Genomic DNA, 23,885 nt, shown 5'->3' with positions numbered 1-23,885 from the left:
GAGCTAAGCAACCCTCCAACTTCAAACACACCTACTCCATTCCCAAAGTTGGCCCATACTCCAATTACTGACTTTCATGAACTATCTGTCTGCTCCATACAGCCTTTAGTCTCATCTATTAAACAAACTGACACTTTGCCCATAGACCACACCATTACCTCCGACCCCACACACACTCTTGACCTTCCAAAAAATCCCAGAAACCACTACCACTCCCATGTATCACTTTGAAACTGAAAAGAAAGAAGCTTTGCATGGTACTATACACTCTGAAATATTGCAAGGCACTGTGCATGACACTTTACAAAATGAAAATTTACATAGCACTGTGCAAGGCACTTGGCGTAGGCTAGGGCTACCCCGTGACTTAATGAACTCCACTACTTCGAGTGAAAGTGTTTTGAGGTCTAAAAGGAAGCAACATTCTCTACCCTCAGTTGTTGATCCTCTCACGGATAAAAAACAGAAGCTCTTGGATATGGTGGCAAAGGCGTTGGGCAAGATTATGGCTGAAAATTTGGGATCGGTGGTGGCTGCTAGGCAGCACCACCGGGCACAATGAGTCTCTTGAGCTGGAATTGTCGAGGGTTTGAGAACCCTCAGACAGTTAATGTCTTGAAAAAGGTTATTAGGATAGAGAAGCTCAATTTTGTTTTCTTAATGGAAACAAAATCTGATATAGAATGGATGAAGATAGTAAGAGAATGTTGTGGTTTCAAAGATGGATTTTCCTATCCCAGTGAGGGATCCAATGGAGGTTAGGCTCTTTTTTGGGATTCTGATATTAAAGTGCAAGTGATGAGTTCTTCAGTATCTTATATTGATGCCCTTGTAGAGGGTGGGAGTAAGTTTAGGTGATGGAGGTTAACCAGATTCTATGGGAACCCTGACACGTCATTGAGAGCATATTCATGGCATCTCCTTCAGTCCCTGTCTACTGTCTCTGATTTGCTGTGGGTGGTAATCGGGGATTTTAACGAAATTAGGAATGCTGATGAGAAGGAAGGTGGGCTTCTCGGCCACCCCGACAAATGGCCCGTTTTAATAGTGCAATTGATTTTTGTAGGTTGAAGGAGTTGGAGTTTGTAGGTCCACTCTTCAAGTGGATATACCAGAGAGGGGATGACTATCAAATAAGGGAAAGGTTAGATCGTGCTCTTGTGACTTTGGAATGGACTCTCTTATTCCCTATGGCTAGGGTATTTCATAAATCAACCTCGGTGTCAGACCATAGCCCGCTCCTCCTAAAATTTTTTGAGGAGCAAAAACGATCAAGAAAGAAGAATTTATTCCGTTTCGAGGCCATGTTGCTGAAGGACTCTAGATGCGATCACATTGTGGAATCGGCTTGGAAGGAAGGGCAAAGGGATGCAGTGATGTTCCCTATAGTGTCGTATTTGAATTTAGGCCGAGGCAAATTGGAAGAATGGAACTAGAATGTATTTGGGCATGTGGGACAAAAGATTGCACGTTTACAAACCAAGTTGGAATGGCTTGAAAAGCAACCTTCTAATCCGGGTATCATAGTAAGTATCACAAGAATTGATCTCAATTGCTGAATGGAGAAGGAATATGCAATGAGGAAACAGAGGGCTCGGCTAGACTGGTTTAGAGAGGGAGACAGAAATACCAGTTTTTTCTATGCAAAGGCTTCATCTAGGCAAAAGAAAAACACCATTGAGGGTATCCTCGACTCTCAAGAGGTATGGTAGGAGGATGAGGTAGTAGTGGAGCAAGTGTTCGTGGACTACTACTCCGAACTTTTCACTTCCGTTGCACCTACGAAGTTTACTGAAATCTTGGAAGCTATCCAACCTAAAATCTCCCCAGACATGAACAGGAGATTGTTGAAGGAGTTTATGCCAAATTAAGTCCATCAAGCTCTTAAGCAGATGCATCCCCAGAAAGCTCCTGACCTCGATGGTATGCCTTCTCTCTTTTTTCAACACTATTGGCCGATTGTTGGTAATTTAGTGACTAAAGCAGTACTTGATTTCCTTAACTTTGTATCACTCCTCCAAAGTTTAACGAAAGTCATATTGTTTTAATTCCTAAAGTTAACCAACCAAGGAGAGTGACGGAGTATAGACCTATTAGTCTGTGTAATGTGATTTATAAGTTGGTTGCTAAAACTCTTGCTAATCGTCTTAAGAAAGTTCTTCCTGCTACTATCAGTGACACACAAAGTGCTTTTGTTAATGGCAGACTTATTACTAATAATGTTTTGGTAGCTTTTGAAACTATGCATCACATTAGTCAAAAGAAAACAGGTAGGCAAGGAGAAATGACAGTGAAACTTGACATGAGCAAGGCATATGACAGGATGGAATGGATCTGCCTTGACAAAATTATGGAGAAGCTGAGTTTCCATCAAAGGTGGAGGGGGTTGATGATGCAATGTATTTCTTCTGTCACATGTGTGGTCAGAATTAATGGTAAGCCCAAAGGCCACATCACTCCCACAAAGGGGACTTCAGCAAGGTGACCCTCTTTCCCCTTATTTATTCCTTCTTTGTGCAGAAGGTCTTTCGGCTTTAATTAAAAAAGCTGTTGTTGATGGCTCTATGAGGGGTGTTTCTATTTGTAGGGGTGGTCCTTTGTTGTCTCATTTATTTTTTGCAAACGCAAGTATTATCTTCTGTAAAGCTTCCATTGAGGAGTGTGATGCTTTGCAGCGAGTTTTGTTAGTTTATGAGGCGGCTTTGGGGCAACAATTGAATAGGGCCAAAACCTCCCTCTTTTTTAGTAGCAACATGCTCAAAGAAGTTCAAGAGGAGATCTAGTCTAGATTTGAGGCTCAAGTTATCAAGTAGCATGAAAAGTACTTGGGTTTACCCTCGTTGGTGGGCAAGAATAAGAAAAACTCCTTCAAAGAAATAAAAGTCAAATTGGCAAGGAAATTGGTTGGGTGGAAGGAAAAGTTATTGTCAAAGGCAAGGAAAGAGATTCTAATTAAGGCGGTTGTCCAAGCAATACCCACGTATTTCATGAGTTGTTTTAAGATCCCAGACTTCTTATGTGATGAATTGACAAGCTTAATGAGGAATTTCTGGTGGGGGCAGAAAAATGATGAACGTAAAATGGCTTGGATTAGTTGGGACAAGCTTTGTACTCCCAAATCACAAGGGGGAATGGGTTTCAAACAAATAAAACGATTTAATTTAGCTCTTTTGGCTAAGCAAGGGTGGCGGTTGCAAATGGGAGGGGAGTCCTTGCTATATAGGGTGTTTAAAGTGAAGTATTTTTCAAATTGTGATTTCATTCAAGCAAAAATGGGTAGCAATCCCTCGTATGCATGGCGTAGTATCTTGGCAGCCCAACAAATAGTGGAAAAAGGGATCCGTTGGCAGGTTGGCAATGGCAGAAAGATTAAGATATGGCAGGATAGGTGGCTTCCTACACCTTCTAGCTATAAGGTGACATCACCACCGCCCCTACATCTTGATGTTTCTTGGGTTGGCGACCTTATTGATCATGATTTGGGTGCTTGGAAAACTGATACTGTGAAGAGGCTTTTCTTTCCACATGAGTCGGATTTGATTGCTAGTATCACTTTGAGCTCGCATCTACCTGATGACAAAATGGTTTGGGCGTTGACATCCAATGGGAAGTTCTCAGTTAGGAGTACTTACCACTTAGCTATGGAGATGGCAGTTAAGGTGGAGAAAGTCCAGGCTCCTCTCGGTGTGGTGGAAGCTAAAGCCAAAGCTGTTGAATTCGGTCTGCATTTGGCGAGGGATATGATGATCCAAGAGTTTGTTTTGGAGAGTGACTCATTGTCTCTCATAAATGCACTAAAAGAGACCTCTCCCCCATTCTCTTCAATAGCTGTTGTGGTGTATGGTTTGTTGTCTGATTCCCACAATTTTCGCCATGTGGATTTTTCCCATGTTCGTCAGCAAGCCAATAAACTAGCTCATCTCTTAGCTAAATATGCTTTAGGCATTGATGACTTCTCTGTTTGGTTAGAAGAGAGTCCTTGCTTTCTTGAACAAGCTCTTCTAAATGATGTATTGTTAATTTCTTTAGTTCAATAAAGTTTTGAAGTATTTCAGATAAAAAAAAAAAAAAAAAAGATGTAGGTTTTCATTTTTCTGCAATGTGTTATACTAAAAAATTTACTTTCATTTTTTAATAAATAAAATGATATATTTTTTTTATTTTTTTTTATGGTGCATTCAAGGGAGTCAATCTCGTACCGGAAGCTGTTCCGGTATGACCAATGGAATAATATATTTCGGTACTGGTCAATACCAATGTACCGTTTCAGGTTTACTGCTATTATATAATAATAATAATAATAATAATAATAATAATAATAATATAAAAGTTTATCATAAAAAATTACCTCAATTCAGAATAAATTATTCATAGTTTTAGACTTTAGCATTAATAGAAAGAAAAAAAAAAACACAATATAGAAAGCTAAATTGTTCATTACATACTATAAAAACAAATAATACTAATAAGTTAATGCAAATAAGTTACCATTCTGCCCTTACAAAAATTCAAAAATTACAAAACTAAAAAGAAAAAAAAAAAGCTTTTTTCTGTACCGGCCGGTACACCCGAAATTGGTTGGTACACCCGGTATTTAAATCGGTACGAAATGTTGGTTTTTCGATACCGGTACATGTACCGGTACGATAAATACTGGTAGGTATGGCTAGTACCGGTACGGTATTGACCACCTTAGGTGCATTTAGCTCAGTGATGATAGAGGTTTTTGTGGTGCTTGGTTTGGTGGTGTACACAAAAGGGGTGGCTATGATGGTGATTGTTAGGTAGCAATTATGTAGTGGTTTGGTTTAGCAATTTTGGTTTGAGTCTGAGTGAGTATGATGGTGGATTGATTACAACTTAATCAAACTTGTGAGATCCATTTTCAGAGCAAGTAAAGAACTGAGTTCTTTGAATTTGATTGTGTGGGTTTTAAGTGAGGGCCAAATAGGTGAGATTGTGAAGATGTTGGTTCTTTGAACTTGATTGGGTTTGTATATATATTTTTTTGAGAGAGATTCAACTTATAGCGTTTGAATGAGTGTGATGGTGGATCAATTACAACTTAATCGAACTTGTAAGATCCATTCTCAGAGCAAGTAAAGAACTGAGTTCTTTGAATTTGATTGTGTGGGTTTTAAGTGAGGGCCAAATAGGTGAGATTGTGAAGATGTTGGTTCTTTGAACTTGATTGGGTTTGTATATATATTTTTTTGAGAGAGATTCAACCTATAACATCTGAATGAGTGTGATGGTGGATCGATTACAACTTAATCAAACTTGTGAGATCCATTCTCAGTACAAGTAAAGAACTGAGTTCTTTGAATTTGATTGTGTGGGTTTTAAGTGAGGGCCAAATAGGTGAGTTTGTGAAGATGTTGGTTCTTTGAACTTGATTGGGTTTATATAGTGTCTGCTCCTGATAATAGCACTTTATCAATAAACTAAGACACCAATTAGTTTTTGGTGCAAACAGGGATTGAACCCCCAGATCTTTTATTCAATTATTAGAGACTTTATCAATTGAGCTAATTAGAACTCACAGATTGTGTTTGTATATAGTTGGTGCATGTTTTTCAAATTGGGTTTGTATATGGTTGGTGTATGTTTTTTTAGGTTCCTTGTAGATCTTTGATTGACGATGTGAGTGCCAAAATTAGGTGATGGATTTTTTTTTTTTTTGGGATTCTTGTACATATAATTTAGGTTTGAGTTTGATTTGGATTTGTAGTGGGTATAAATTTTTAAGGGGTGTTTAAAATAAAATTTAGAAAATTTTAATAATGAAAATGATTTATTTTAATACTTAACTGTAGCTTTATTAATGGTAAATTTGGAGTCTGCTATTAATAATTATTTTGAACTTTTTTTTTTTGGGTAAAATGCAAAACTCACTCTCTAAGTTTTTTCAGATTTCATTTCAGTCCTCTAACTTTACTTTTGTTCATTTCAATCCTCTGATTTTCAAGCTTATTCAATTAAGACTTTTCCATCAACTTTTATTATATGTTGTGGTTAATTTTTCAATTTTATAAATTTTTCTTCAAATTTTTTAAATTAAAAAAATTCAATTAATGATTGAAAAATATTTTCCAGATTTAAAAATTTTTTTTTAACAAAAGTTAATGAAAATGCCTTAATTGAATAAATTTGAAATTTAGAGGATTGAAATGAATGAAAGCAAAGTTAGAGGACTGAAATGAAATCTGAAAAAAGTTAGAGGGTCAGTTTTGCATTTTAACCTTTTTTTTTTTTTTTTTTTTTTTGAGAAAATAACAAATTAGAACTTAAATGACCAAAAATAACAAACATAAAATTTAAAGGACAAAAGTGATAATTGAACAAATTTTAAGGATTTAAATTTAAATTTTTCTAAAAAGAGTAAAATTTATTGTTAGTTACGTAGGTGTTAGTTACATTGATTAACTGTTTTTTCTCTTTTCTATGTCTATTTTGGCCAAAAAAAATTTCTCTAAATTATTTATACATACATACATACATACATACATATATATATATATATATATAATTTAAGGAAACTCGATCTGTTTTTTGTATTTGTCTCTTTAAAATATCGTTTTAAAAAAAAAAAAAAAATCGTATAATAGTCTAACATAATTTTCTATTTTAATAAGGATTTGATCTTATTCATGTTTCTACCATGTATTTTTTTGCAAATTTTAGGTACTTTCCACAAAGTTTTATTGCTTACATAAATTTTATGAAAGAGAATAAATTATTATATAAAGAATTCAAGATTCTATTAGTATTTGTATTCTACTTTTGAAAGATAACAATAATATTCTTTTTTTTTTCTCTTTATTTATTTATTTTTTTTAACTCTAGCTTCTTTATTATCAATATTATTATTATTATTATCATTTTAAATCTTCACTATTGTGTTCTTTTTATGGGTTTTGAAGCTTAAAAAAGGCATTGAAAAAATAGGAAATATTTTCAACCATGAAATCCATATGGCATAATAAGCATACAATAAAAAAGTAAGAACGATCTTACAAAGCTTCCTTTTCTCAAGAATTACACTTCCACAAGTCAATTAACCTTCAACCCTTCTTTTTCAAGGAGATAACCAAATTAAAGTACACACATTTCTCCTTCTCCATGTGATCAAGCACAACCTCTTTAAACCTACGGAACAAGTCCTCCATGGATGCTTCCCCAAAATGGCTTGCCAAAATGGGCTCACCCACGGCCCTAATGTCACTGGCAAGTATGGCTTCCCTTGCTTGCTTATCAAGACCCTTGTTAGCCTTCTTTATGTAGGTGTCCCAATCCACTTTGAAAGCTTCAAGTTTCTGCAAAGTAAAAGATCCTTCGGCCTCGATTACCTTCTTTACTTCCTCCATAGTAGCTGCATAGTATGGCAAATTGAAGTTGTCCAGTTTTGACTCTTCAATCATGCCCTGTACGTAATTAATTAAGCACGTTAATTAGCTAGGTTAGGGTATGATTAATTAGTATGTAGGTCTTCTGTAAGTTGAGATTATTGTTCATTGTGTCCTAGCTAGATAGTTGAAACTTGAATGTACGTATTTCATACTCTTAGTACACATGCATATTCTCACCAGGTGAGAGCCAGGCAAGCCTATGCAATATTGAGTAAGAGGATGACATCTATTTTAAATGAATTTATTTTTATAATTTAAATTAAATATTATAAATTCAAAGATATATTTTTTGTTATATTATTTAAAATTCTAAATGACTTAGTTAGTATAATATACATTATTAATGGAAAAAGGCCCTTATACGGTATCAAAATAGTTTCCTTAGTACGTATGAGATTTTTGTATTTTTATTTTTTATTAAACCTAAATTTCTTGCTAAAAAAGAAAAAGAAAAAGAAAAATTTCTGATTCATATTCGCACGGACTCCTACTTTTGAACCTTTGCTAGTAAGCAATTGACCACCAAGCCAACCAAAAAGTAAAGTAATAATGCTCGCTAGTCAATTAGATTTAATCTTATGGTTTAATATTTTTTTATTTTTTATTTATTTATTTATTTTCTGAAAATACTGTAAATAAAGGTAAAAGTTAACTGAAATAATACAATAAGACTTATCAATAGTACTAAAAAGTGTAACAAAACCTATAAATAATAGCAAAAATAAATTAAATAATAAAATAAGTTGGCAAAAATAAATCTCACTTTTTTTTTTTACTTTAGTTATGAGTAACTACTAGAAATATTTGGAAAAGTTTACATATCCTCGTTTGTAAAATAAAAAAAAATAAAAAAATCAATACCTCCAAGACCATGTCATTGAGTTTTAGACCAACGACTTCCCAAATGGAAAGAGGATCATCGCTTTTGATGCTACCCATGGTTGTGAGGACCATACAGCCACCAGCAACTAATTCTTCCGCTCGAGACTTTAGAAAAAGTGTGAAATCCCTTTCAAATTGGTCCAAATATGCTTTAAACACAGCAGGAGGGCTTGTCTTTGCAATGCAAATGTTTCCTTTGTTGAGTGCTTCTCCTGTCTGACTCACTAACCCTTTTGGTACCTGTAAATTTCCTCAGTCACCTATATATAGCTACTAAAAGTCTCAAAAAAAAAAAAATTCATTACCATTACTTGGATCGATGCTCGAGTGGCTTAGATTAAAACATATAAAAGATGGTTTTACATACTGTACCAAGTCAAATGAATAATTATTTATTCTCGGATGGCTAGGAATGTGAAACATATGTAGGAAGTAAAATACGGCCATCTATTAAACTCTCATGACAAGTCTGAAAGATTGTATTCACGTAGTAGCAACCATGATTCTTCTTTTTTATTATTATTTATTTTATTTTTATTTTTTAATAATAATTAATAAAATATTTTGTTTATTATTATTAAAAAAATAATAATGACAAAGACAAAGGGTTTTAGTAGATTGATTTTAGAATTATGGTTTGATATATTTAAAACCTTAAAAAACAATAAGATTCTCTCATTTTCTCTCTCAAGAAAATATTGCATGAAATTCTTACAATATTAATGCATGTGGAGTCCCTATTTGTTTAAACCCTAGCAAAATTAAATGCTATCGAAAGTGTTGAAACCCCATCACCATAAACTGAGAAAGTAAAAGGGAATTAGATGTTAACCTCGGAGAGCCACATTATAGCATAAGAAGAATGAACAAAGTGAAGGGAATTGCAAGGGAAGAGCCTCCCATAGAAAGATCCAGGCACTCCAGATATGAAGCAATTTCCAAAGGTGTTTCCCTTCTCAGTCTCCAATTTCCTATAGAAGCTCTGCAGTGACCTGAAAATTGTGTTGAAGTCATTGCCGGGGAGATCATTTAGGAATGCTTGCAATGAAGGTAACGGTGAGTTCAACTTCTGGGATGTAGTGCTAAGAATTTCTATGATTTCTGATACAACTAGAAGGGTGTTGGGTCCTAATGAGCATCCCAAATCTGCAATCTTCAAGCACTCGGGGAATAAGGTCTGGTAAAGCTCCTCAATGCTCTCTTCAACTATGGGCTTGACCATAGATGCAACCATTCTCTGAAATGAAAAATATCATGTTCTTAGTTCATTAAAAATGATTGAAAATGATTATGAATTTCGTAACTCAATTACTACTTTTTAAGTTTTCAACAAAGATATCCAGATTCCAGATTCTAGAGTTCAAAATATTTATATAAAAAAAAGTGTTAGGCATTGTTTCCTTTTTCAAGTAAATAATTTAAATGATATAATATGTTTTTGGATTTATAATATTTAGTATCTTTATATATTCATTCCTAGTTTTTTAATAAGTGAAGGGGTTCATAAATCATTTGCCAATTAAAGCTTTTTCCGTTTATTCAGCTTATTAATTACTTATTTTACTTTACCTTTTTATTTTTATGTATAATTATATTTTTGTCAAATTTATTTTTCAAATTCAACAAATCAATAAATTTTTTTTAAAAAATAAAATTTAATTCTAAACAATTTTTAAGCATGTAGGATCTATGGTTTACACTTTGTGTGTGTGTGTGTATATATATGTATGTATGTATTTTTTTTCATACGAGGGTCCGGCCTATATGGTGAAGTACTAAAAATAGAATGAAGTTGTGAGTTGTGTTATACAGGTTCTTCTTGTAAAAAGGGGTTCTAAACTTGGATTTCTAATTGTTTAGTTTTTAATTGTTAATTTAGTGAAAATGAAAGCTTCAAATATACCCATGAACGTAGACATTTTTGTGAAGCCAATTATTTTCCCCCTACTTTGTACTTTTGTCGGTTTGTTTTTTTAAAGATAATCTTATTGGAGTATGCATAACTTATTTAAAATGCAAAATAGATAATTATATTCATAAGAAAATAAGTGTCACGTCTATAACATTTTTACAACAAATTATAAGTAGTAAGTTATTATTGTTTCTAATTTGAAAATACAATTAAAATTACTTTTTTTTCCCCACCAATAGCAATCTATAACAATATGTCACTTAAGATTAATTATGAAAGTATTGTGAAAATGTTGTGAGCATATCATTTTTCTTCACAAAAAGTGAACAAAAAACATTCACATCTGGTGAGCTAAATGCAAAACTTTTTGCCTAAAGTGCTTAGAGCATTAGCATTTGGTGTCCTAAAAAAAGAGCTATTTTAGCATACCAAAAATCTAATTTTGCAATTTTAACCTACTATTTAACAATATACACTACAATAACTCCTACCGTTCTTCTATTCTAACATACAATACACTAAAATAACCTAAAATAATTAAATAACTCCTATTGTATTAAAAAAAAAAAAGAGACAAGAAAAAATCCCAGCACCACCCTCACAATCTAGCAGCATCACTCCCACAACCCACCAACCCAAACACCACAACCTAATCAACGATCCACCACCACAACCTAATCAATGATCCACCTGCACCACAACAACCACAATCAAATCGAAACCAACCAACCCAATCAACGACCTGCCACACAAGGTCCACAACCCAATTAGCCCAATCCACTACCACAACAACCCACCACTACCGCAACAAGCCATAACCAGATCAGAACCCACCAACCTAACCACCACAACCCAATTAGAGAAAAGAAAGAGGTTTGAGAGAGTGAGAAGAGAGAGGTCTGAGAGGAGAGAGAAGAAAGGAATAAAAAAAGCAGCATTGCTAGTGAATTTTTTTTTTTTTTTTTTGCAACATTTTTAGCAAATGGCAAAGCAAATGAAGCTACTTTTTTGTTATTTGGTGTTTTGGTACACCCAATACTAATGTTCTTGCAAATATGCATAAGCACTCTAGCAACATGCAAAAAAAAAGAAAAAGTATTCCTCTTTAACTCTCTCTATCTTTCTCTTCTCTTATCATTTCTTTTCTCTCCTGCTACAATATTAAAGTAATATTATTTTAATGTGATGTATTGTGAAATAAAGAATAAGGTATATGACATGTACAAATTGTTTTAAGTAATAATGTAAAATAGATAAAGCAATTTGTTCATAAAAAAAAAAAAAAAGATAAAGAAACTTTTGGTGATGCAAAATGCTTTATTTTTTTTTTTTTTCATGGATGGTAATGCTCTTACAACCAAATGGAACATAAACACATTACAACTAGGGGAAATAAAAACAACATTGAGAGAGAGAGAGAGAGACTTGATGTTGCGAGTGGGTTGCATAGCTTGTTTTTCCCTCTCCCCCATTCATGCGAAGGACTTGCTTCACCTCCATATCTGCTTTCTAATGCTCTTAATTTTGGTTTGCTCTTCACCTTGCGCTATTGCGTATATATATAGCTCAATGGTAACCCATTTATTATTCGAGCTTACGTACTACATATACGTAAACTTGTCAATATGTCATGCTTTGTAGTTTCTATAAGGTATAAAGAATTAAAGATTCCTCCGCATACCTCGCTGCTGATCAGCTTTGGCAGCATTCTTCGACTTTAATTAAAATCTAGTACTTAGATTAATTTCACATGGCAAGTCTCACTTGGTTCGAAATACAACTAGATTTTAAAATAATTCCTAGTTATTTATATAACTAGAAAAGAAGATTCACATTGCAAGCATCATTTGGTTCAGGAATCAGAATACGACTAGATTTTATATAAAAACTTCGTGCAAGTCAAAAATGGTTACCTATGAGAGGTGCATGTGGTGCACATGTATTTTTAAATAATAAATTCGGTTAGGCCGCCATATGTACAGGCCTAAGCCTAAGGCCTCTAATTAGAAAAGTGGCTCAAATTATAATTGGTTTTTCTTTTTTTGATAAATACCTTAGAGCTATCAAACGATAATTGTTCTTTTATTATTAAATATTAATCAGTTTTTAGTTTAGGTGAAAATTGAAAAATAATAATATTTTATGTGTTAATCCCTTTTTTTGTTTGGTGGAAAAGTCCATTGACTGATTCTATTATTAAGAATGACATCATTGATGAGTGTCAGGGGACGTTTTTGCGACGAGGGTCGAAAATGCGAGAACGGCCCAAATCTTCTTTTGGGTTCTTTAGAAGTGTTTATTGTAAAGAATCAAGCCCAAAATTCCAAATGTATAATGAACAAAAGGCTAATGGTGCTTTGATAAGAGAGAATCAAAATGCTAATAACAAAAGTGCAGAAAAAGTATAAAAACATAACAGGTCTGAAATTTCAATCCACAGTCAGCGAGAAGAGGAAATTGAGAGACATGAGGAAGAGAGGGAAGGTTCCCCTATACCCAAATTTTCACCCCTATGCTTAAGAATTGCGAGAATGTTAACTGGTTGAATGGGCTTAACAAAAGTGCAGGAAAAACATAAAAACATAACATGTTTGGAACTTCGACCCATAGTCAGCGAGTAGAGGAAATTGAGAAAGGTTGTGAGGTAGCAAAGAAATGTTCCTCTATACCTATATTTCCACCCCTAAGGTTTAGAATTGTGAGAATGTTTGTTAGCTCAATGAGCTTTTGCTCTTAAGTTTCAGCTCTATAGGGAAAACGTGGTTAGTTGGTTTTTTAGTTGAAGAGAGACTCTTGTTTTGAGATTGGGGTGTTGCTCTCAGAGTAAAAATGTCCTCCTTTCTTTGAATCTGATTGAGGCCTTTTATATTGAGTTTTGAGTGCTCTAAGTGACTGGTTTTTAGGATAAAGATGAGGCTATGGACCTCCAAGATGCTAAACAGAGGTTTGGTTCAGATTTGCTTTTGTTTGGATAAAAGGAAGGCTTACTTTTATCAACATTAAGGGAAATGCTTGACCAAACCGTCATTGGCCTCTCCTTTTCTGTTGTTTCAAACCATTGGGAGGCTTACCTGAATGAGGGCTAGCAACTGAAGTTGGCCAAAGAGAGCTAACCATTTTTAAAGGGAAAAAAAAAAAAAAGTTTAGCCAGAAACTTTGGATCACAGTCGGCCAAAGCATAAAAGCTATTTTAGGGTAGAAATTTTAGGTACAAGACCTCCTTCATGAGCCTAAGATGCTACCAGTGTCCCTTGCCCATTTGGTAGCATGCTTGTATTGGGCTCATGCAAAAGGTGTGAAAGGAACCGACTCATACCCACCAAACCATACTTCCTCAATTTCCCCAATAAGTCACATGGACTTGGGCTATGCTTAAAAGAATAAAATAAAATATAATACATGAATTGAGCTCACAAGGAAGTCGGGCTTGGTTGAATCGAGCTTGTACAAAATGTGTCACAAAAATGAGTATCAACAATGAATTAGATTCTATAGTTCTATATATACAATGGAGTTTATTTTATTATTATTGAAAAATCTTATTTTAACCCCTAATTAGTATAAATTCTATGCACAAGCATTTATTACCGCCACATTTATCAAATACCAACTTTATAGGAACAACAATAAAGCATTAGAAATGTAACATTAAGATTTGCTAACGAAGTAAAAAACCAATGAAGAATTAAGAAAATCCACTATAAAAAAACAATTACAATAGTCTAAGCTCATAGTCTAAACTCATAATTTATCCTTTTCAGTCCTATACTCTCTGTGTAACTTTTGCAAACTCCTTGTTTGCATTCCTATCGCAATTGTACTAAACCTCGTGGGAATTCCCATGAGTGAACCTTTCTTGCATGAACCAGAATCTTTGGCACTTTAAGGAACTTCTCGAAGATTTGCAATGACAACGAACTTACTACAAGCAAACTCTGTGGTTTCAAGAATGGTTTGATGCCCAAGGTGTGTAGGAACACAATGGCTTTTCTTGTTTTTGCTTAGGCATAAAGATGGTTTTTGTTTGTTTAAACTCGGGAAGAAGACTTTAAATCTAAAGGTTTTAGGTATGGTATAGCAGTTTTTTTTTTTTTTTTCCTCTATAAAATTTGTGCATGGGGTTATATATAGAGGTGCACAATATAACATTAAAGTTGACCAAGAATACTTCTTCTAGCAAAATTTGGACTGTAGATTCCATTATTTCACTAAAGCAAATGTTAGGCAAAGTATAGGTGAAGTTTTTGCTTAATTTAACATTTGTGCCTCTAATTTTTTGCTTGAGCGAAACTCTCAAATCTGCCTAGCTCTCAACAGTCTAAAAGCTAACACTTATATATTGTGTAGGGATAAGGGCCCAAAATTCTATATTGGACCTTGGGCCTTGGTCGAGAACCTTGGTTGGTCTGAGGATGAATAAATAGTAGTAAGGGTGTTAAACTCAGAGTCCCATGAATAGGTTGCAAATGGAAAGATTGGGAAGGTTGTCCGAGGAGTATCTCCTTGGATAAACAAAGCACAGATCAAATGTATATCCTATCGTTCAAAGTGACATTTCAGGAAATTCAATTGATAGGGACGTGTACTACGAACATACAAGAGAGATGAGAGCTTAGAAATATCTAAGAGAAATCTGCTACCACTACATTGAATGTTCTGTAGTTAACTCTTTGACCGCATTAATGAGGAAGTGATCTCTGAACAATGTTTGTTCAGCCTTACAGCTATCCTCAAAGACTTTAGGAGGGTTTTGATGGGACAAGGACCAATATAAAAGCAATCTACTGTCCACATGTAGGGTGAAGATAAGAAGACAGAGATAGTATAAATTAAATAAGAGACCTTGAAAGAAAAGGATCGAAAATTAGAGAGAAGAAAGGTCATTAGCAATCAAACTGTATCTGTAAACATTTTAGATTGATATATACAAGAACTGACCTCCTTGGATTGTGCCAAGGACTGAATTTACTTAGATAAATTCAATCTACTTCTGTTTAATTGTCTTTTGAATCCATCCTAACTGTTATCCCATTCATTATAGCCTAGTTTTCTAACCCACTCTCTACAAATTCATTGTATTGAGCTTATTGGGCTTGAATCCATTTACCTCTTGGCCCAGAGGCCAAAACGCGGTCGCTACATATTGTATTATAATTTTATATTGTAGATAATGTTTCTTTTATTTGTGAGCAATTTTAAATATAAATATCTACTAGAAAATATCAATCTAAATATGATTGACTTAAGAAAAAATAGAAAAATTAATTAAATCTCAAATATAATCTCTTGATAATTTTTTTACTATCAATATAAAAATATGAAATACAATTTAAATGAAAATCTCACAAATAAACAGTAAATTAATTACAAAAAGAGTTAAAAGATAATGCAATAAAATTAGAAAAAATAACAATGAAAATAATTATTGTAGGGGCTGTTTTTGGGGCTCAGGCCCAACAGGCAAGCGATTCTGGCCCAAAAGTCCCTCAACAATGAATTTGTAGAGAGTAGGTTACAGAACTAGGTCTTGACAGAGTGAACATAGTTATGAACAAGCCATGCATCCATTTGGACGTGGGGATATTCTTCTAAGCTTCCTGGGATAACAGTCCGTGGGGCTGCTTTTCCTTATGCTTTGTTTCTCCAATTCCTTTTCTCTTTCTCTCTGCTTTTTCTTCCTTTTTTCTGCGATCCTCTGGCCATGGGGATTTTCTTCTCTTATATAGCATCCTTCCTACGATAAAGACCCTACACTTGTTAATCATCTGGGCTTCTACTTGAGTGCCTGTCCCATAGGACATCCTCCTTCTTTTCTGTGAGTTGTACTGGCCAAGATAATTCTGTTCTCCTGTCCTTTCCACATTAATGCGGCTGGAAAAGTGGCTCCTTTGCATTTAATGCGGCAGTTGTGGTTGCCCCCCCCCCCCCCCCCCCCCCGGAACGTCATGAACTCTTCCTTGATATTGGATGACCTTTCGCCATGTAAATGGTGTGAATCGGACTCCCATTTAGTGCGTCCGAGGAGGTACTCCTCCTCGGACGCCCCTAAGCAAGCCCGGCCCAACATGATTGGGCTGGGGGGTCCTCTGCCCGTGTCTTCGCTTCTTATTGTGGTTGGGCTTAGTACAAGTACTATGGCCCAACGTTGACTAGCGAACTTTACCCCCACAATTATAATGATGTTCAAATATGTTATATAATAATTCTTAATTATATAACATGATAATATATTTTTTTTCTCCCCTAAATACATGTATTATTTGAGATGGTTGTTTTTAGAAATTTTTTTTCGAAATAAAAATTGATTAACTCTTACTTCACAACAAGATTAAGTGAATTAGTAATATAACCAACTAAAAAGAGAATGTTAGCAAACTTAAATACAAAAATTTAATTAGTAACTTTGCATTCAGTAAAAATGCGTTTTAAATATAAAATTAAAAAGTAAAACAAATGTCATTTAATCAATATTTAAATGTAAAAAAAAAAAAATTATTTAAAATCGTTGCCTTAGGTCTCAAATTATATCGTGACAACCTTTATAATTATCCAAAAGACATTTTAATTTAATTTAATTATCCAACTTCCTGTTAAATTACCGATTCTCCTAAAAGTTTCAGTTATTAGGAGACGATGAATTTATTCATTTAATTTAACACCCACTCTTCATGTGTAGGCCACTTGAGCTACCAATGGATGGGGGCCTAACAAGTGGAAATTTAAATAGGAGATGAGGTGCTTATACGGGATTGGACCCAGAATCTCTTACTTTAATACCGTATTAAATTATTGATTCTCTTAAAAACTAAATTCATCATCTCTTAATAGATTAAACTTTTGAGAGAATCAGTAATTTAACACTTCTTATTAACTTTAACCACACACATTTGATTATTTACCATTCCTAAGAAGTTTGATCCATGTACATTAGGTAATTAGTCAGATTGATTATATATATATATATATATATATTATTTTATATCATTCAAGTTTGGGTCTATTTTGATTTATCCTATATTTTAAAAATTTTAGATTGTGATACCAAATGTTTTAAAAGGCTTTCATTCGAGTCCCTTTTATTAATGTCTCTTAGGTGTTCATTAGGTGTCACTTCAACAAAAATAATTTAGTTTTTATTATTATTTAAAAACAACGTCACTTTGATTAGATCATAAGTATATATTTGCTTTCTTTTATGTTCTACATGCCACCCCTAGTTTTTAATACTAAGGATTAAAGGATTCCAACTAACACATATTTGTCTTATTGTTTGGCGAAGTGGGGACACTGCCCCAAATCTTTACTACTCCAATGATTAAATATTTCAACTAATTAACATGGACTCAAAAAAAAAAAAAAAAAAAAAGATTTCAACTAACATAAATTTGTCTTATTGTTGGATTTATAATTGGGAAAAAGTTACAATACCCTAGTAGTTTTTAGGGAAAAATAAAAAATAACCGATTATTTTAAAAAAATTTATTTTCTAATAAAAATAATATCAAAATTTTTCTAAAATTATTTATTAACAAATACTCTAAAAGCATCAAACCTTTTATAATTTAATTGTACACCTTTTATTTTTCAAAGACTAGAAAGCAACTTGCTCATAAAACTTTTATGTATTCATAGGATATAGCAGTGAGCCACGTTCAAACAAATTAAAGTGACCTATCACCTATCACGTACGTTTAAGACAAAAATAATAAAGCTTCTGGGTCGTTCTATTCTATGTCCCTTGTTGTGGGTCCATGAATTTAATAAGGTTTGCTCCAAGTAAAACAGTGAGTCTAATATTTCGCAGTTGGTTCTCATTTAAACTATAATTTATTTATTTATTTTTTTTGGTGGGGGGTGGGTGGGTGTGAAGGGGGCGCCTCATAATAGCATCCATTTTTTCACACGTACTGTTAGGTAGATTCATTTTTGGGGATTAGGTTGCAGGAAATTCTAAGTCTTTAATTAATTAAGTCATGCTTGTCAAGTTGGGATCAATGGATGGGAACTTCAGCCCTAAACAGTTTAGATGTTAACCTGTTTACCTGAAGGAAAATGCTAGAATTACAAACTATTTTAAAAATTTTTTGATATGATAAGTGGTTATAATTGATAAATAAAAAAATGATATTAGAAGTGAGCTTTAATGAGAACCAGTATAAATTAACCATATCAACCATTAGTAAAAATGGTGTAAAATAGTTTATTTTTTTATTTGAGAAACACACACACACACACATATGAGGGAAGGGGGATGAGATAAGGGACCAAATAAAATTTTAAATTTGATTCCTAACGTTTCAAATGTGTCAATCCAGTTCCTAATATTTTGGTATTTTGTCAAATTGGTTCCTGCTATTAATTGATAAATGAAAAATGCTAATGTGACTAACGGTAAAGATAAAATATAATTTTCCTGTCACATAGATTGCCACATGTATTGCCACGTCAACGCAAACTAAAAAAAATAAATAATAAATAAAAAGTGAGGGACTAAACCTTGTACCACCACCTATCCTTCGTATATTTTCAGATTTAAAATTTTATTTCATTTACTTTTCCTTTACTTAATTTCATAGGAAGCCTATGGGTATGGGGTTAAAAAACCCAAAATTGAAAATTCAGTTTACTTCATTTTCCCATATTTTCGTAGCAACCAAACAAGGAAAAAACAAAACAAATTCCAAAACCTAAAGAGAGATGCAGAGAGAATCACAATCACAATCATAATTGGACTTTGTTGTTTTTGTTGAGTGTGCTTGATTAAATTTAGAACTCATTTTGTTTAGGTGTTCAGGGGTTTTTGATCTTTTTTGTTTGGAATTATGAATATATCATTTGAAGAAAATGAGATTGGCCCAATTGGGAGTTTCTACACTTAACAACAAGGTTCCAATTGACACAATACTGAAAGGTTGGGGGCCAAATTGATGCAATTAAAAGGTTAGAAACCAAATTGACATATGGTGTAAAGGATATAGACCAACTTTGTAATTTACCCTAATAAGAATTTATATCAAGGATAGCAGGAGCAACTTTTAATTTATTATGAGCCCAAATGGATTCAGTAATTAAGTTCTTGCCAATAAACACTTGTGATATTTATCTAAATACTAAAAATCATTCTATTCATAAACTGAATTTTTGCATTAAAAAAATTGAAAAATAGATTATTCATGTGATAAAAGCCCTAATAGATAAACACAATTTAATGAATATGCTATCTCTTATGAGTTTTCTTAGACTAAACATCACTTAATATTTAAATGAATAGCCTTCAATGTATCAAATTGGTCTCAAATACTCTATAAATATAAAATTTATTTGCTTATTTTTACATGCAGGTGCACAATTGCGTGTCATATATATATATATATATATATTATCCTCTCAAGTTAAATTTTGGTTTCGTCGCTAGTTATAAAAGTTTTATTTATTTATTTTTTTCTTTCATGCTTCATAATTTTGTTATATTTAGTTTTTTCCCTCTAAAAAAATTAGGTTGGGAGTTACACACGATGATTGAAGATTATAAAGCCTCGAGGATGGTTAGCCGTTTGTCTCCGATCTCCTATGCTATTTTTATTACATGATTGTCAATTGGGCAGTTAAAGTTTATGGTAGCTATATCTCTACTTAATAATAATACTTTGTTTTGACTCTCAAAAAAAAAAAAAAAAAAAGCTATATCTCTACTTTCTACGATTCTTTAAAATAAATAATAATAAAAAAATTCTCTACTTTTTACATTATTAATTGTAGAACATTCATTAACTTCAAAAGTAAAAGAAAAGAGGGGAAAAAGTATTAGTAAACGAATATAAAGTGGGTCATTTTCATGAGGTAATTTGGACATAGAAAAGAGCATTTAAAATCATCCACAAGCATAGGAGAGGTGATTCTCAAAAAAAAAAAAAAAAAAAAAAGGTATATAAGAGAGGTAATGATAAGATACCGAGGAAACTCCTAACTCTAAGTGAAGTTTTAATATAATACATAAAAACACCACTTTATCTAGAATCTTAAATTTATAAATCTAATTATATTATATAAAATTTTTAAGTTAATTATATTCTTCTTCAGTGTAAGACTTTCACTCATACGTGCAGACCAAATAATCTTTCACTCATGTATGTGTGAGCAGAACAAAGGGAGTCAAGAGAGAGCAAATTACCTCCTTAACCCACCAAATAGGGAAAAAAAAAGGTTTTCAACTTTTAATTAGTAGGAAAAATACAAATTTGTACCCTCTCCACAAGAAATGCCCATATCTTTGGCTTCCCCAAAACAAAAAAATTCCTCCTTTCTCCTAAGGAATATAAAAGCAATATTCTCCAAATCAATATATGAGCTAGCTTTGCAATATACCTAACTACTTTTTATGCAAAGTTTGTCACTGTCGGCCACTCATGAGTCATGAACCGCTTAGATTTCACCCAAATAGCGTATCACTGAAGAAACGCAAACTTCTCTCTTAATCACCAGTAACACATTATCTTCAAATGGAAAAAATAAATTATGAAAAAGCTTACTGTAAATAAAACTATGCAAAATCAGCCAATGTTTCATAAAGGATCAGATACTCCTGGAAGATAAAATATACGTGACAATTATCTATTACTAGAAAATGTAAAGTTAAAGTTCATGAATGGAATCAAATTAATACTAATATTTTTATACTCAATTCATAATAAAATAAAATTTAAAATTAGTGCTTACAAAAGGGGAGAAATTTTTTATTTTATTTTTTGCAGGCAGTATAGAAATTGTGATTTTTTTTTTTTTAAATGTTGTACTAACTCATCATTATGTTATCCAGAAAAAAAAAAGAAAAACATCATTATTGTTAGGATTTAAGATTCCAAGGTTGTATACTTGTGTGGGCAAGTTTGTCAAGACTGGTGCTCAAAGTTCTGGAAATCAGTGTGTAAGTCAAGTAATTTCGATTAATCTCGATTCATTTATAACCAATCGAATCTAAATCTTGATTGATCAAATTGCACTTTCACTTAACTGCAATTTCAACCCGTTAGCCCATTAAGAATATATTTAGGGTTTCAGTTCTACTTGACCTAATATATAAGTAAACCCTAATACATACGTCTTAGAAGACTTTAGGAGTTTCTTTTATATAGGTTTAAAGGTTCTATGCCTTCTATTTTCAAAAGCCACTACTAGTGATCTTCTGCCATTAATTTAAAACCCATGAGTTGGAGTTGCTATTGTTAAGTCATCAAGTGTACTGAATCTACACCCTTCAAGGGCGATCTTGAAGTTGTGGACTAGAGGTTCACATTGCATCGAGTTGCTTTTAGAGACAACTATGGATCTAGGAGTTTAGTTTGGTAACTAAAGTTAAGTTTACAAAGAATAGAGTTATTCAGTCTATAAACTTCCATCAATTGGTGAAATTGCTACCTCGGGATTGTTTGCTTTAATTCCTCTAAATTATTTTTTTTTTTCCTTGGGACGGTTAGTTCCTTTGGTTTTCCTAGGTCACCGTCTCCTACCTTATTAACTTCCCCGTTGTGTGATTTATATTGGTACCTGTTTGTTTGTTAAACCAAGACTTGCATAATTAATCTAACTAGTCAGTAACCCGTGCTATGCACGGAAACCTACTTATTTGTGAGGTAAACTAAAATAATTTTATAAAATCTTAAACTGATTAAGAAACTATGTCATTTCATGATTTGCTCTTTTATGACTTCAATTTGTGTTACAATTTGACGAAGAAGCCATTGCTTGAACGTGCAACGGCTTACAAAAAATTTGTCAGACAGTTTCAAATACTGCAAAAAAATAATTCAAAAATTCAAATATTAAAACTTCTAAAAGACCCAAAAATATTAAAGAATCAAATAATTCACTGTTTAGAAATTATTGAAACAAAACAAAATATATATGACTAAACAATTGAGAAATATAAGAGAAATATAGGTTACATTTAAAAGAATAAGCCTTGACTATAACTATTGAAAGGAATCAAAAGGTTCAGAGCCTACAAATTATAGATAAAATATATGTGTGTGTGTTTGTGTGTGTGACTACACAAATTCAGATGTTAAAACTTCCAAAATGCCAAAAAAGATATATAATTAAAGAATAAGTTATTGAAACAATTCAAAAAATATATGATTATTCAAAAGAGAAATAAAAAAAAAAAAAAAAAAAAAAAAAGTGCACAAACCCATAAAGCAATAAGTTTTAAATTTAATGGGTCTAAACTTTAAAACGAATCTTATTAGCATGTGGCCCACACTAAAAAATGTTGAGCAGGAGCCCATGTTGAAATAATGAAAGTCGTACCTCCTCTTAATGTATCGTATATGAGCTTTTTGTCCAAGAAATTAACATACTTTCATATCGTGAGGTGAAACAAAGACATATGCAGTAATAGCAATCTGAAATTTCAATTATTGCAAGCTTTTTTATCTTGTAAAAAATGGCTAAAGAGAATTTGGTGATTCATATACGAAAATTATTTTTTAAAACATACATGAAAAACCATAAAATATATTTTTTTAAACAAAGTAGAGGAGAACCATAAAATATATTTTTTTAAACAAAGTAGAGGAGAAGAAAATAACAGGAGAAGAGCTCATACCTCTACTCAAATTTTTTTTTAAAAAAAATTGGGGTTTGCACTGCTTTTATAATATTCATGATTAACCTCACAAATTTGGAGATAAATTATCAACGTTTGAGTTCGAGTTTAAGTCGGATTTATTAGAGAGATAGAGTTTCACTCCTTATTAAGTTTGGATTAAACAAAAATTATTTTATTTTAAAAAAATGATAATGATGTGTTTGAGTTTAAGTTGGACTTGTTAGAGAGATAGAGTTTCACTTTTTGTTAAGTTTGGACTAAATAAAAATAATTTTATTTAAAAAAATGATAATGATGTGGCAAGTTCTGGAGAGGTTAATAAAAAGTTAAAGGTTTTGGATATATTAATATATATATAAATATATATATATATAAAATCAACTCGGCTGTAAAATTGGTTAACAACCGGTTTAACAGGGGTCTAAACTCAACAATTATGTACTAAATTTCGAGTTTATCCCATCATTATGTTAATTAATTTAGTTGGTTTTAGGGCTGCGGATAATGAGATAAAGATGCTTTGTAGCTTGCAATTTCATGTGTACTCCGCGTTTGAAATGGAATACCATACAATGGGCAAATTGGCATCAAAGCATACGAATTTATATGCGAAATCAGCACATATACGAATTTAGAAATTAGAATACATTCCTCACATAATGACATATTTTTCTCTGATCCAGAAAATGGCATCACCTTCTTGAAATTCTCTCATCCGCATATCCAATATCCAAATCAAGCAATGCCTGAAATCTAGTTTACCATATGCTTCAAGAAATTGGCATCTCATTTTACAGTGGTGATCTAGATTCTAGAATAGACATGTGGGTCTTGACAGACATACATATATTTTCATTTTTATTCTCTTCTCTAAAAAATCCAATTTTCTTTTTATTATTTTCACCGCCCCCCCCACACCCCCCACCCCCCCCCCCCCCCCCCCCCCCCAAAATAAAAAATAATAAAAACTTGACATTACTAGTAACTAACATAATGGTTTGTATGATTATCCAAAAAAAAAAAAAAAACATAATGGTTTGTTCTTTTTAACACTTGGAAACAAAAATTTCAGAGA

General features: G+C 32.7%; 1 protein-coding gene across 1 annotated transcript; it reads right to left on the bottom strand.

The window, feature by feature from the left end:
• Nucleotides 1–6,954: 6,954 nt before the first annotated feature.
• Nucleotides 6,955–11,721, bottom strand: LOC126705890 (probable jasmonic acid carboxyl methyltransferase 2). The gene is made up of 4 exons (XM_050405115.1): nt 11,629–11,721; nt 9,124–9,528; nt 8,271–8,531; nt 6,955–7,424 (listed from the first exon to the last, which is right to left on the bottom strand). The coding sequence occupies exons 1-4, from the start codon at nt 11,701–11,703 to the stop codon at nt 7,065–7,067; spliced, it is 1,101 nt and encodes a 366-aa protein (XP_050261072.1). The 5' UTR covers nt 11,704–11,721; the 3' UTR covers nt 6,955–7,064.
• Between the last annotated feature and the right edge of the window lie 12,164 nt (nt 11,722–23,885).

This window comes from Quercus robur, chromosome 11 (genome assembly GCF_932294415.1).
Source record: "Quercus robur chromosome 11, dhQueRobu3.1, whole genome shotgun sequence".
Classification (NCBI taxonomy): Eukaryota; Viridiplantae; Streptophyta; class Magnoliopsida; order Fagales; family Fagaceae; genus Quercus; species Quercus robur.
The sequence above is the reverse complement of the archived record's forward strand: the minus strand, read 5'-3'. Positions and strand labels throughout refer to the sequence as shown.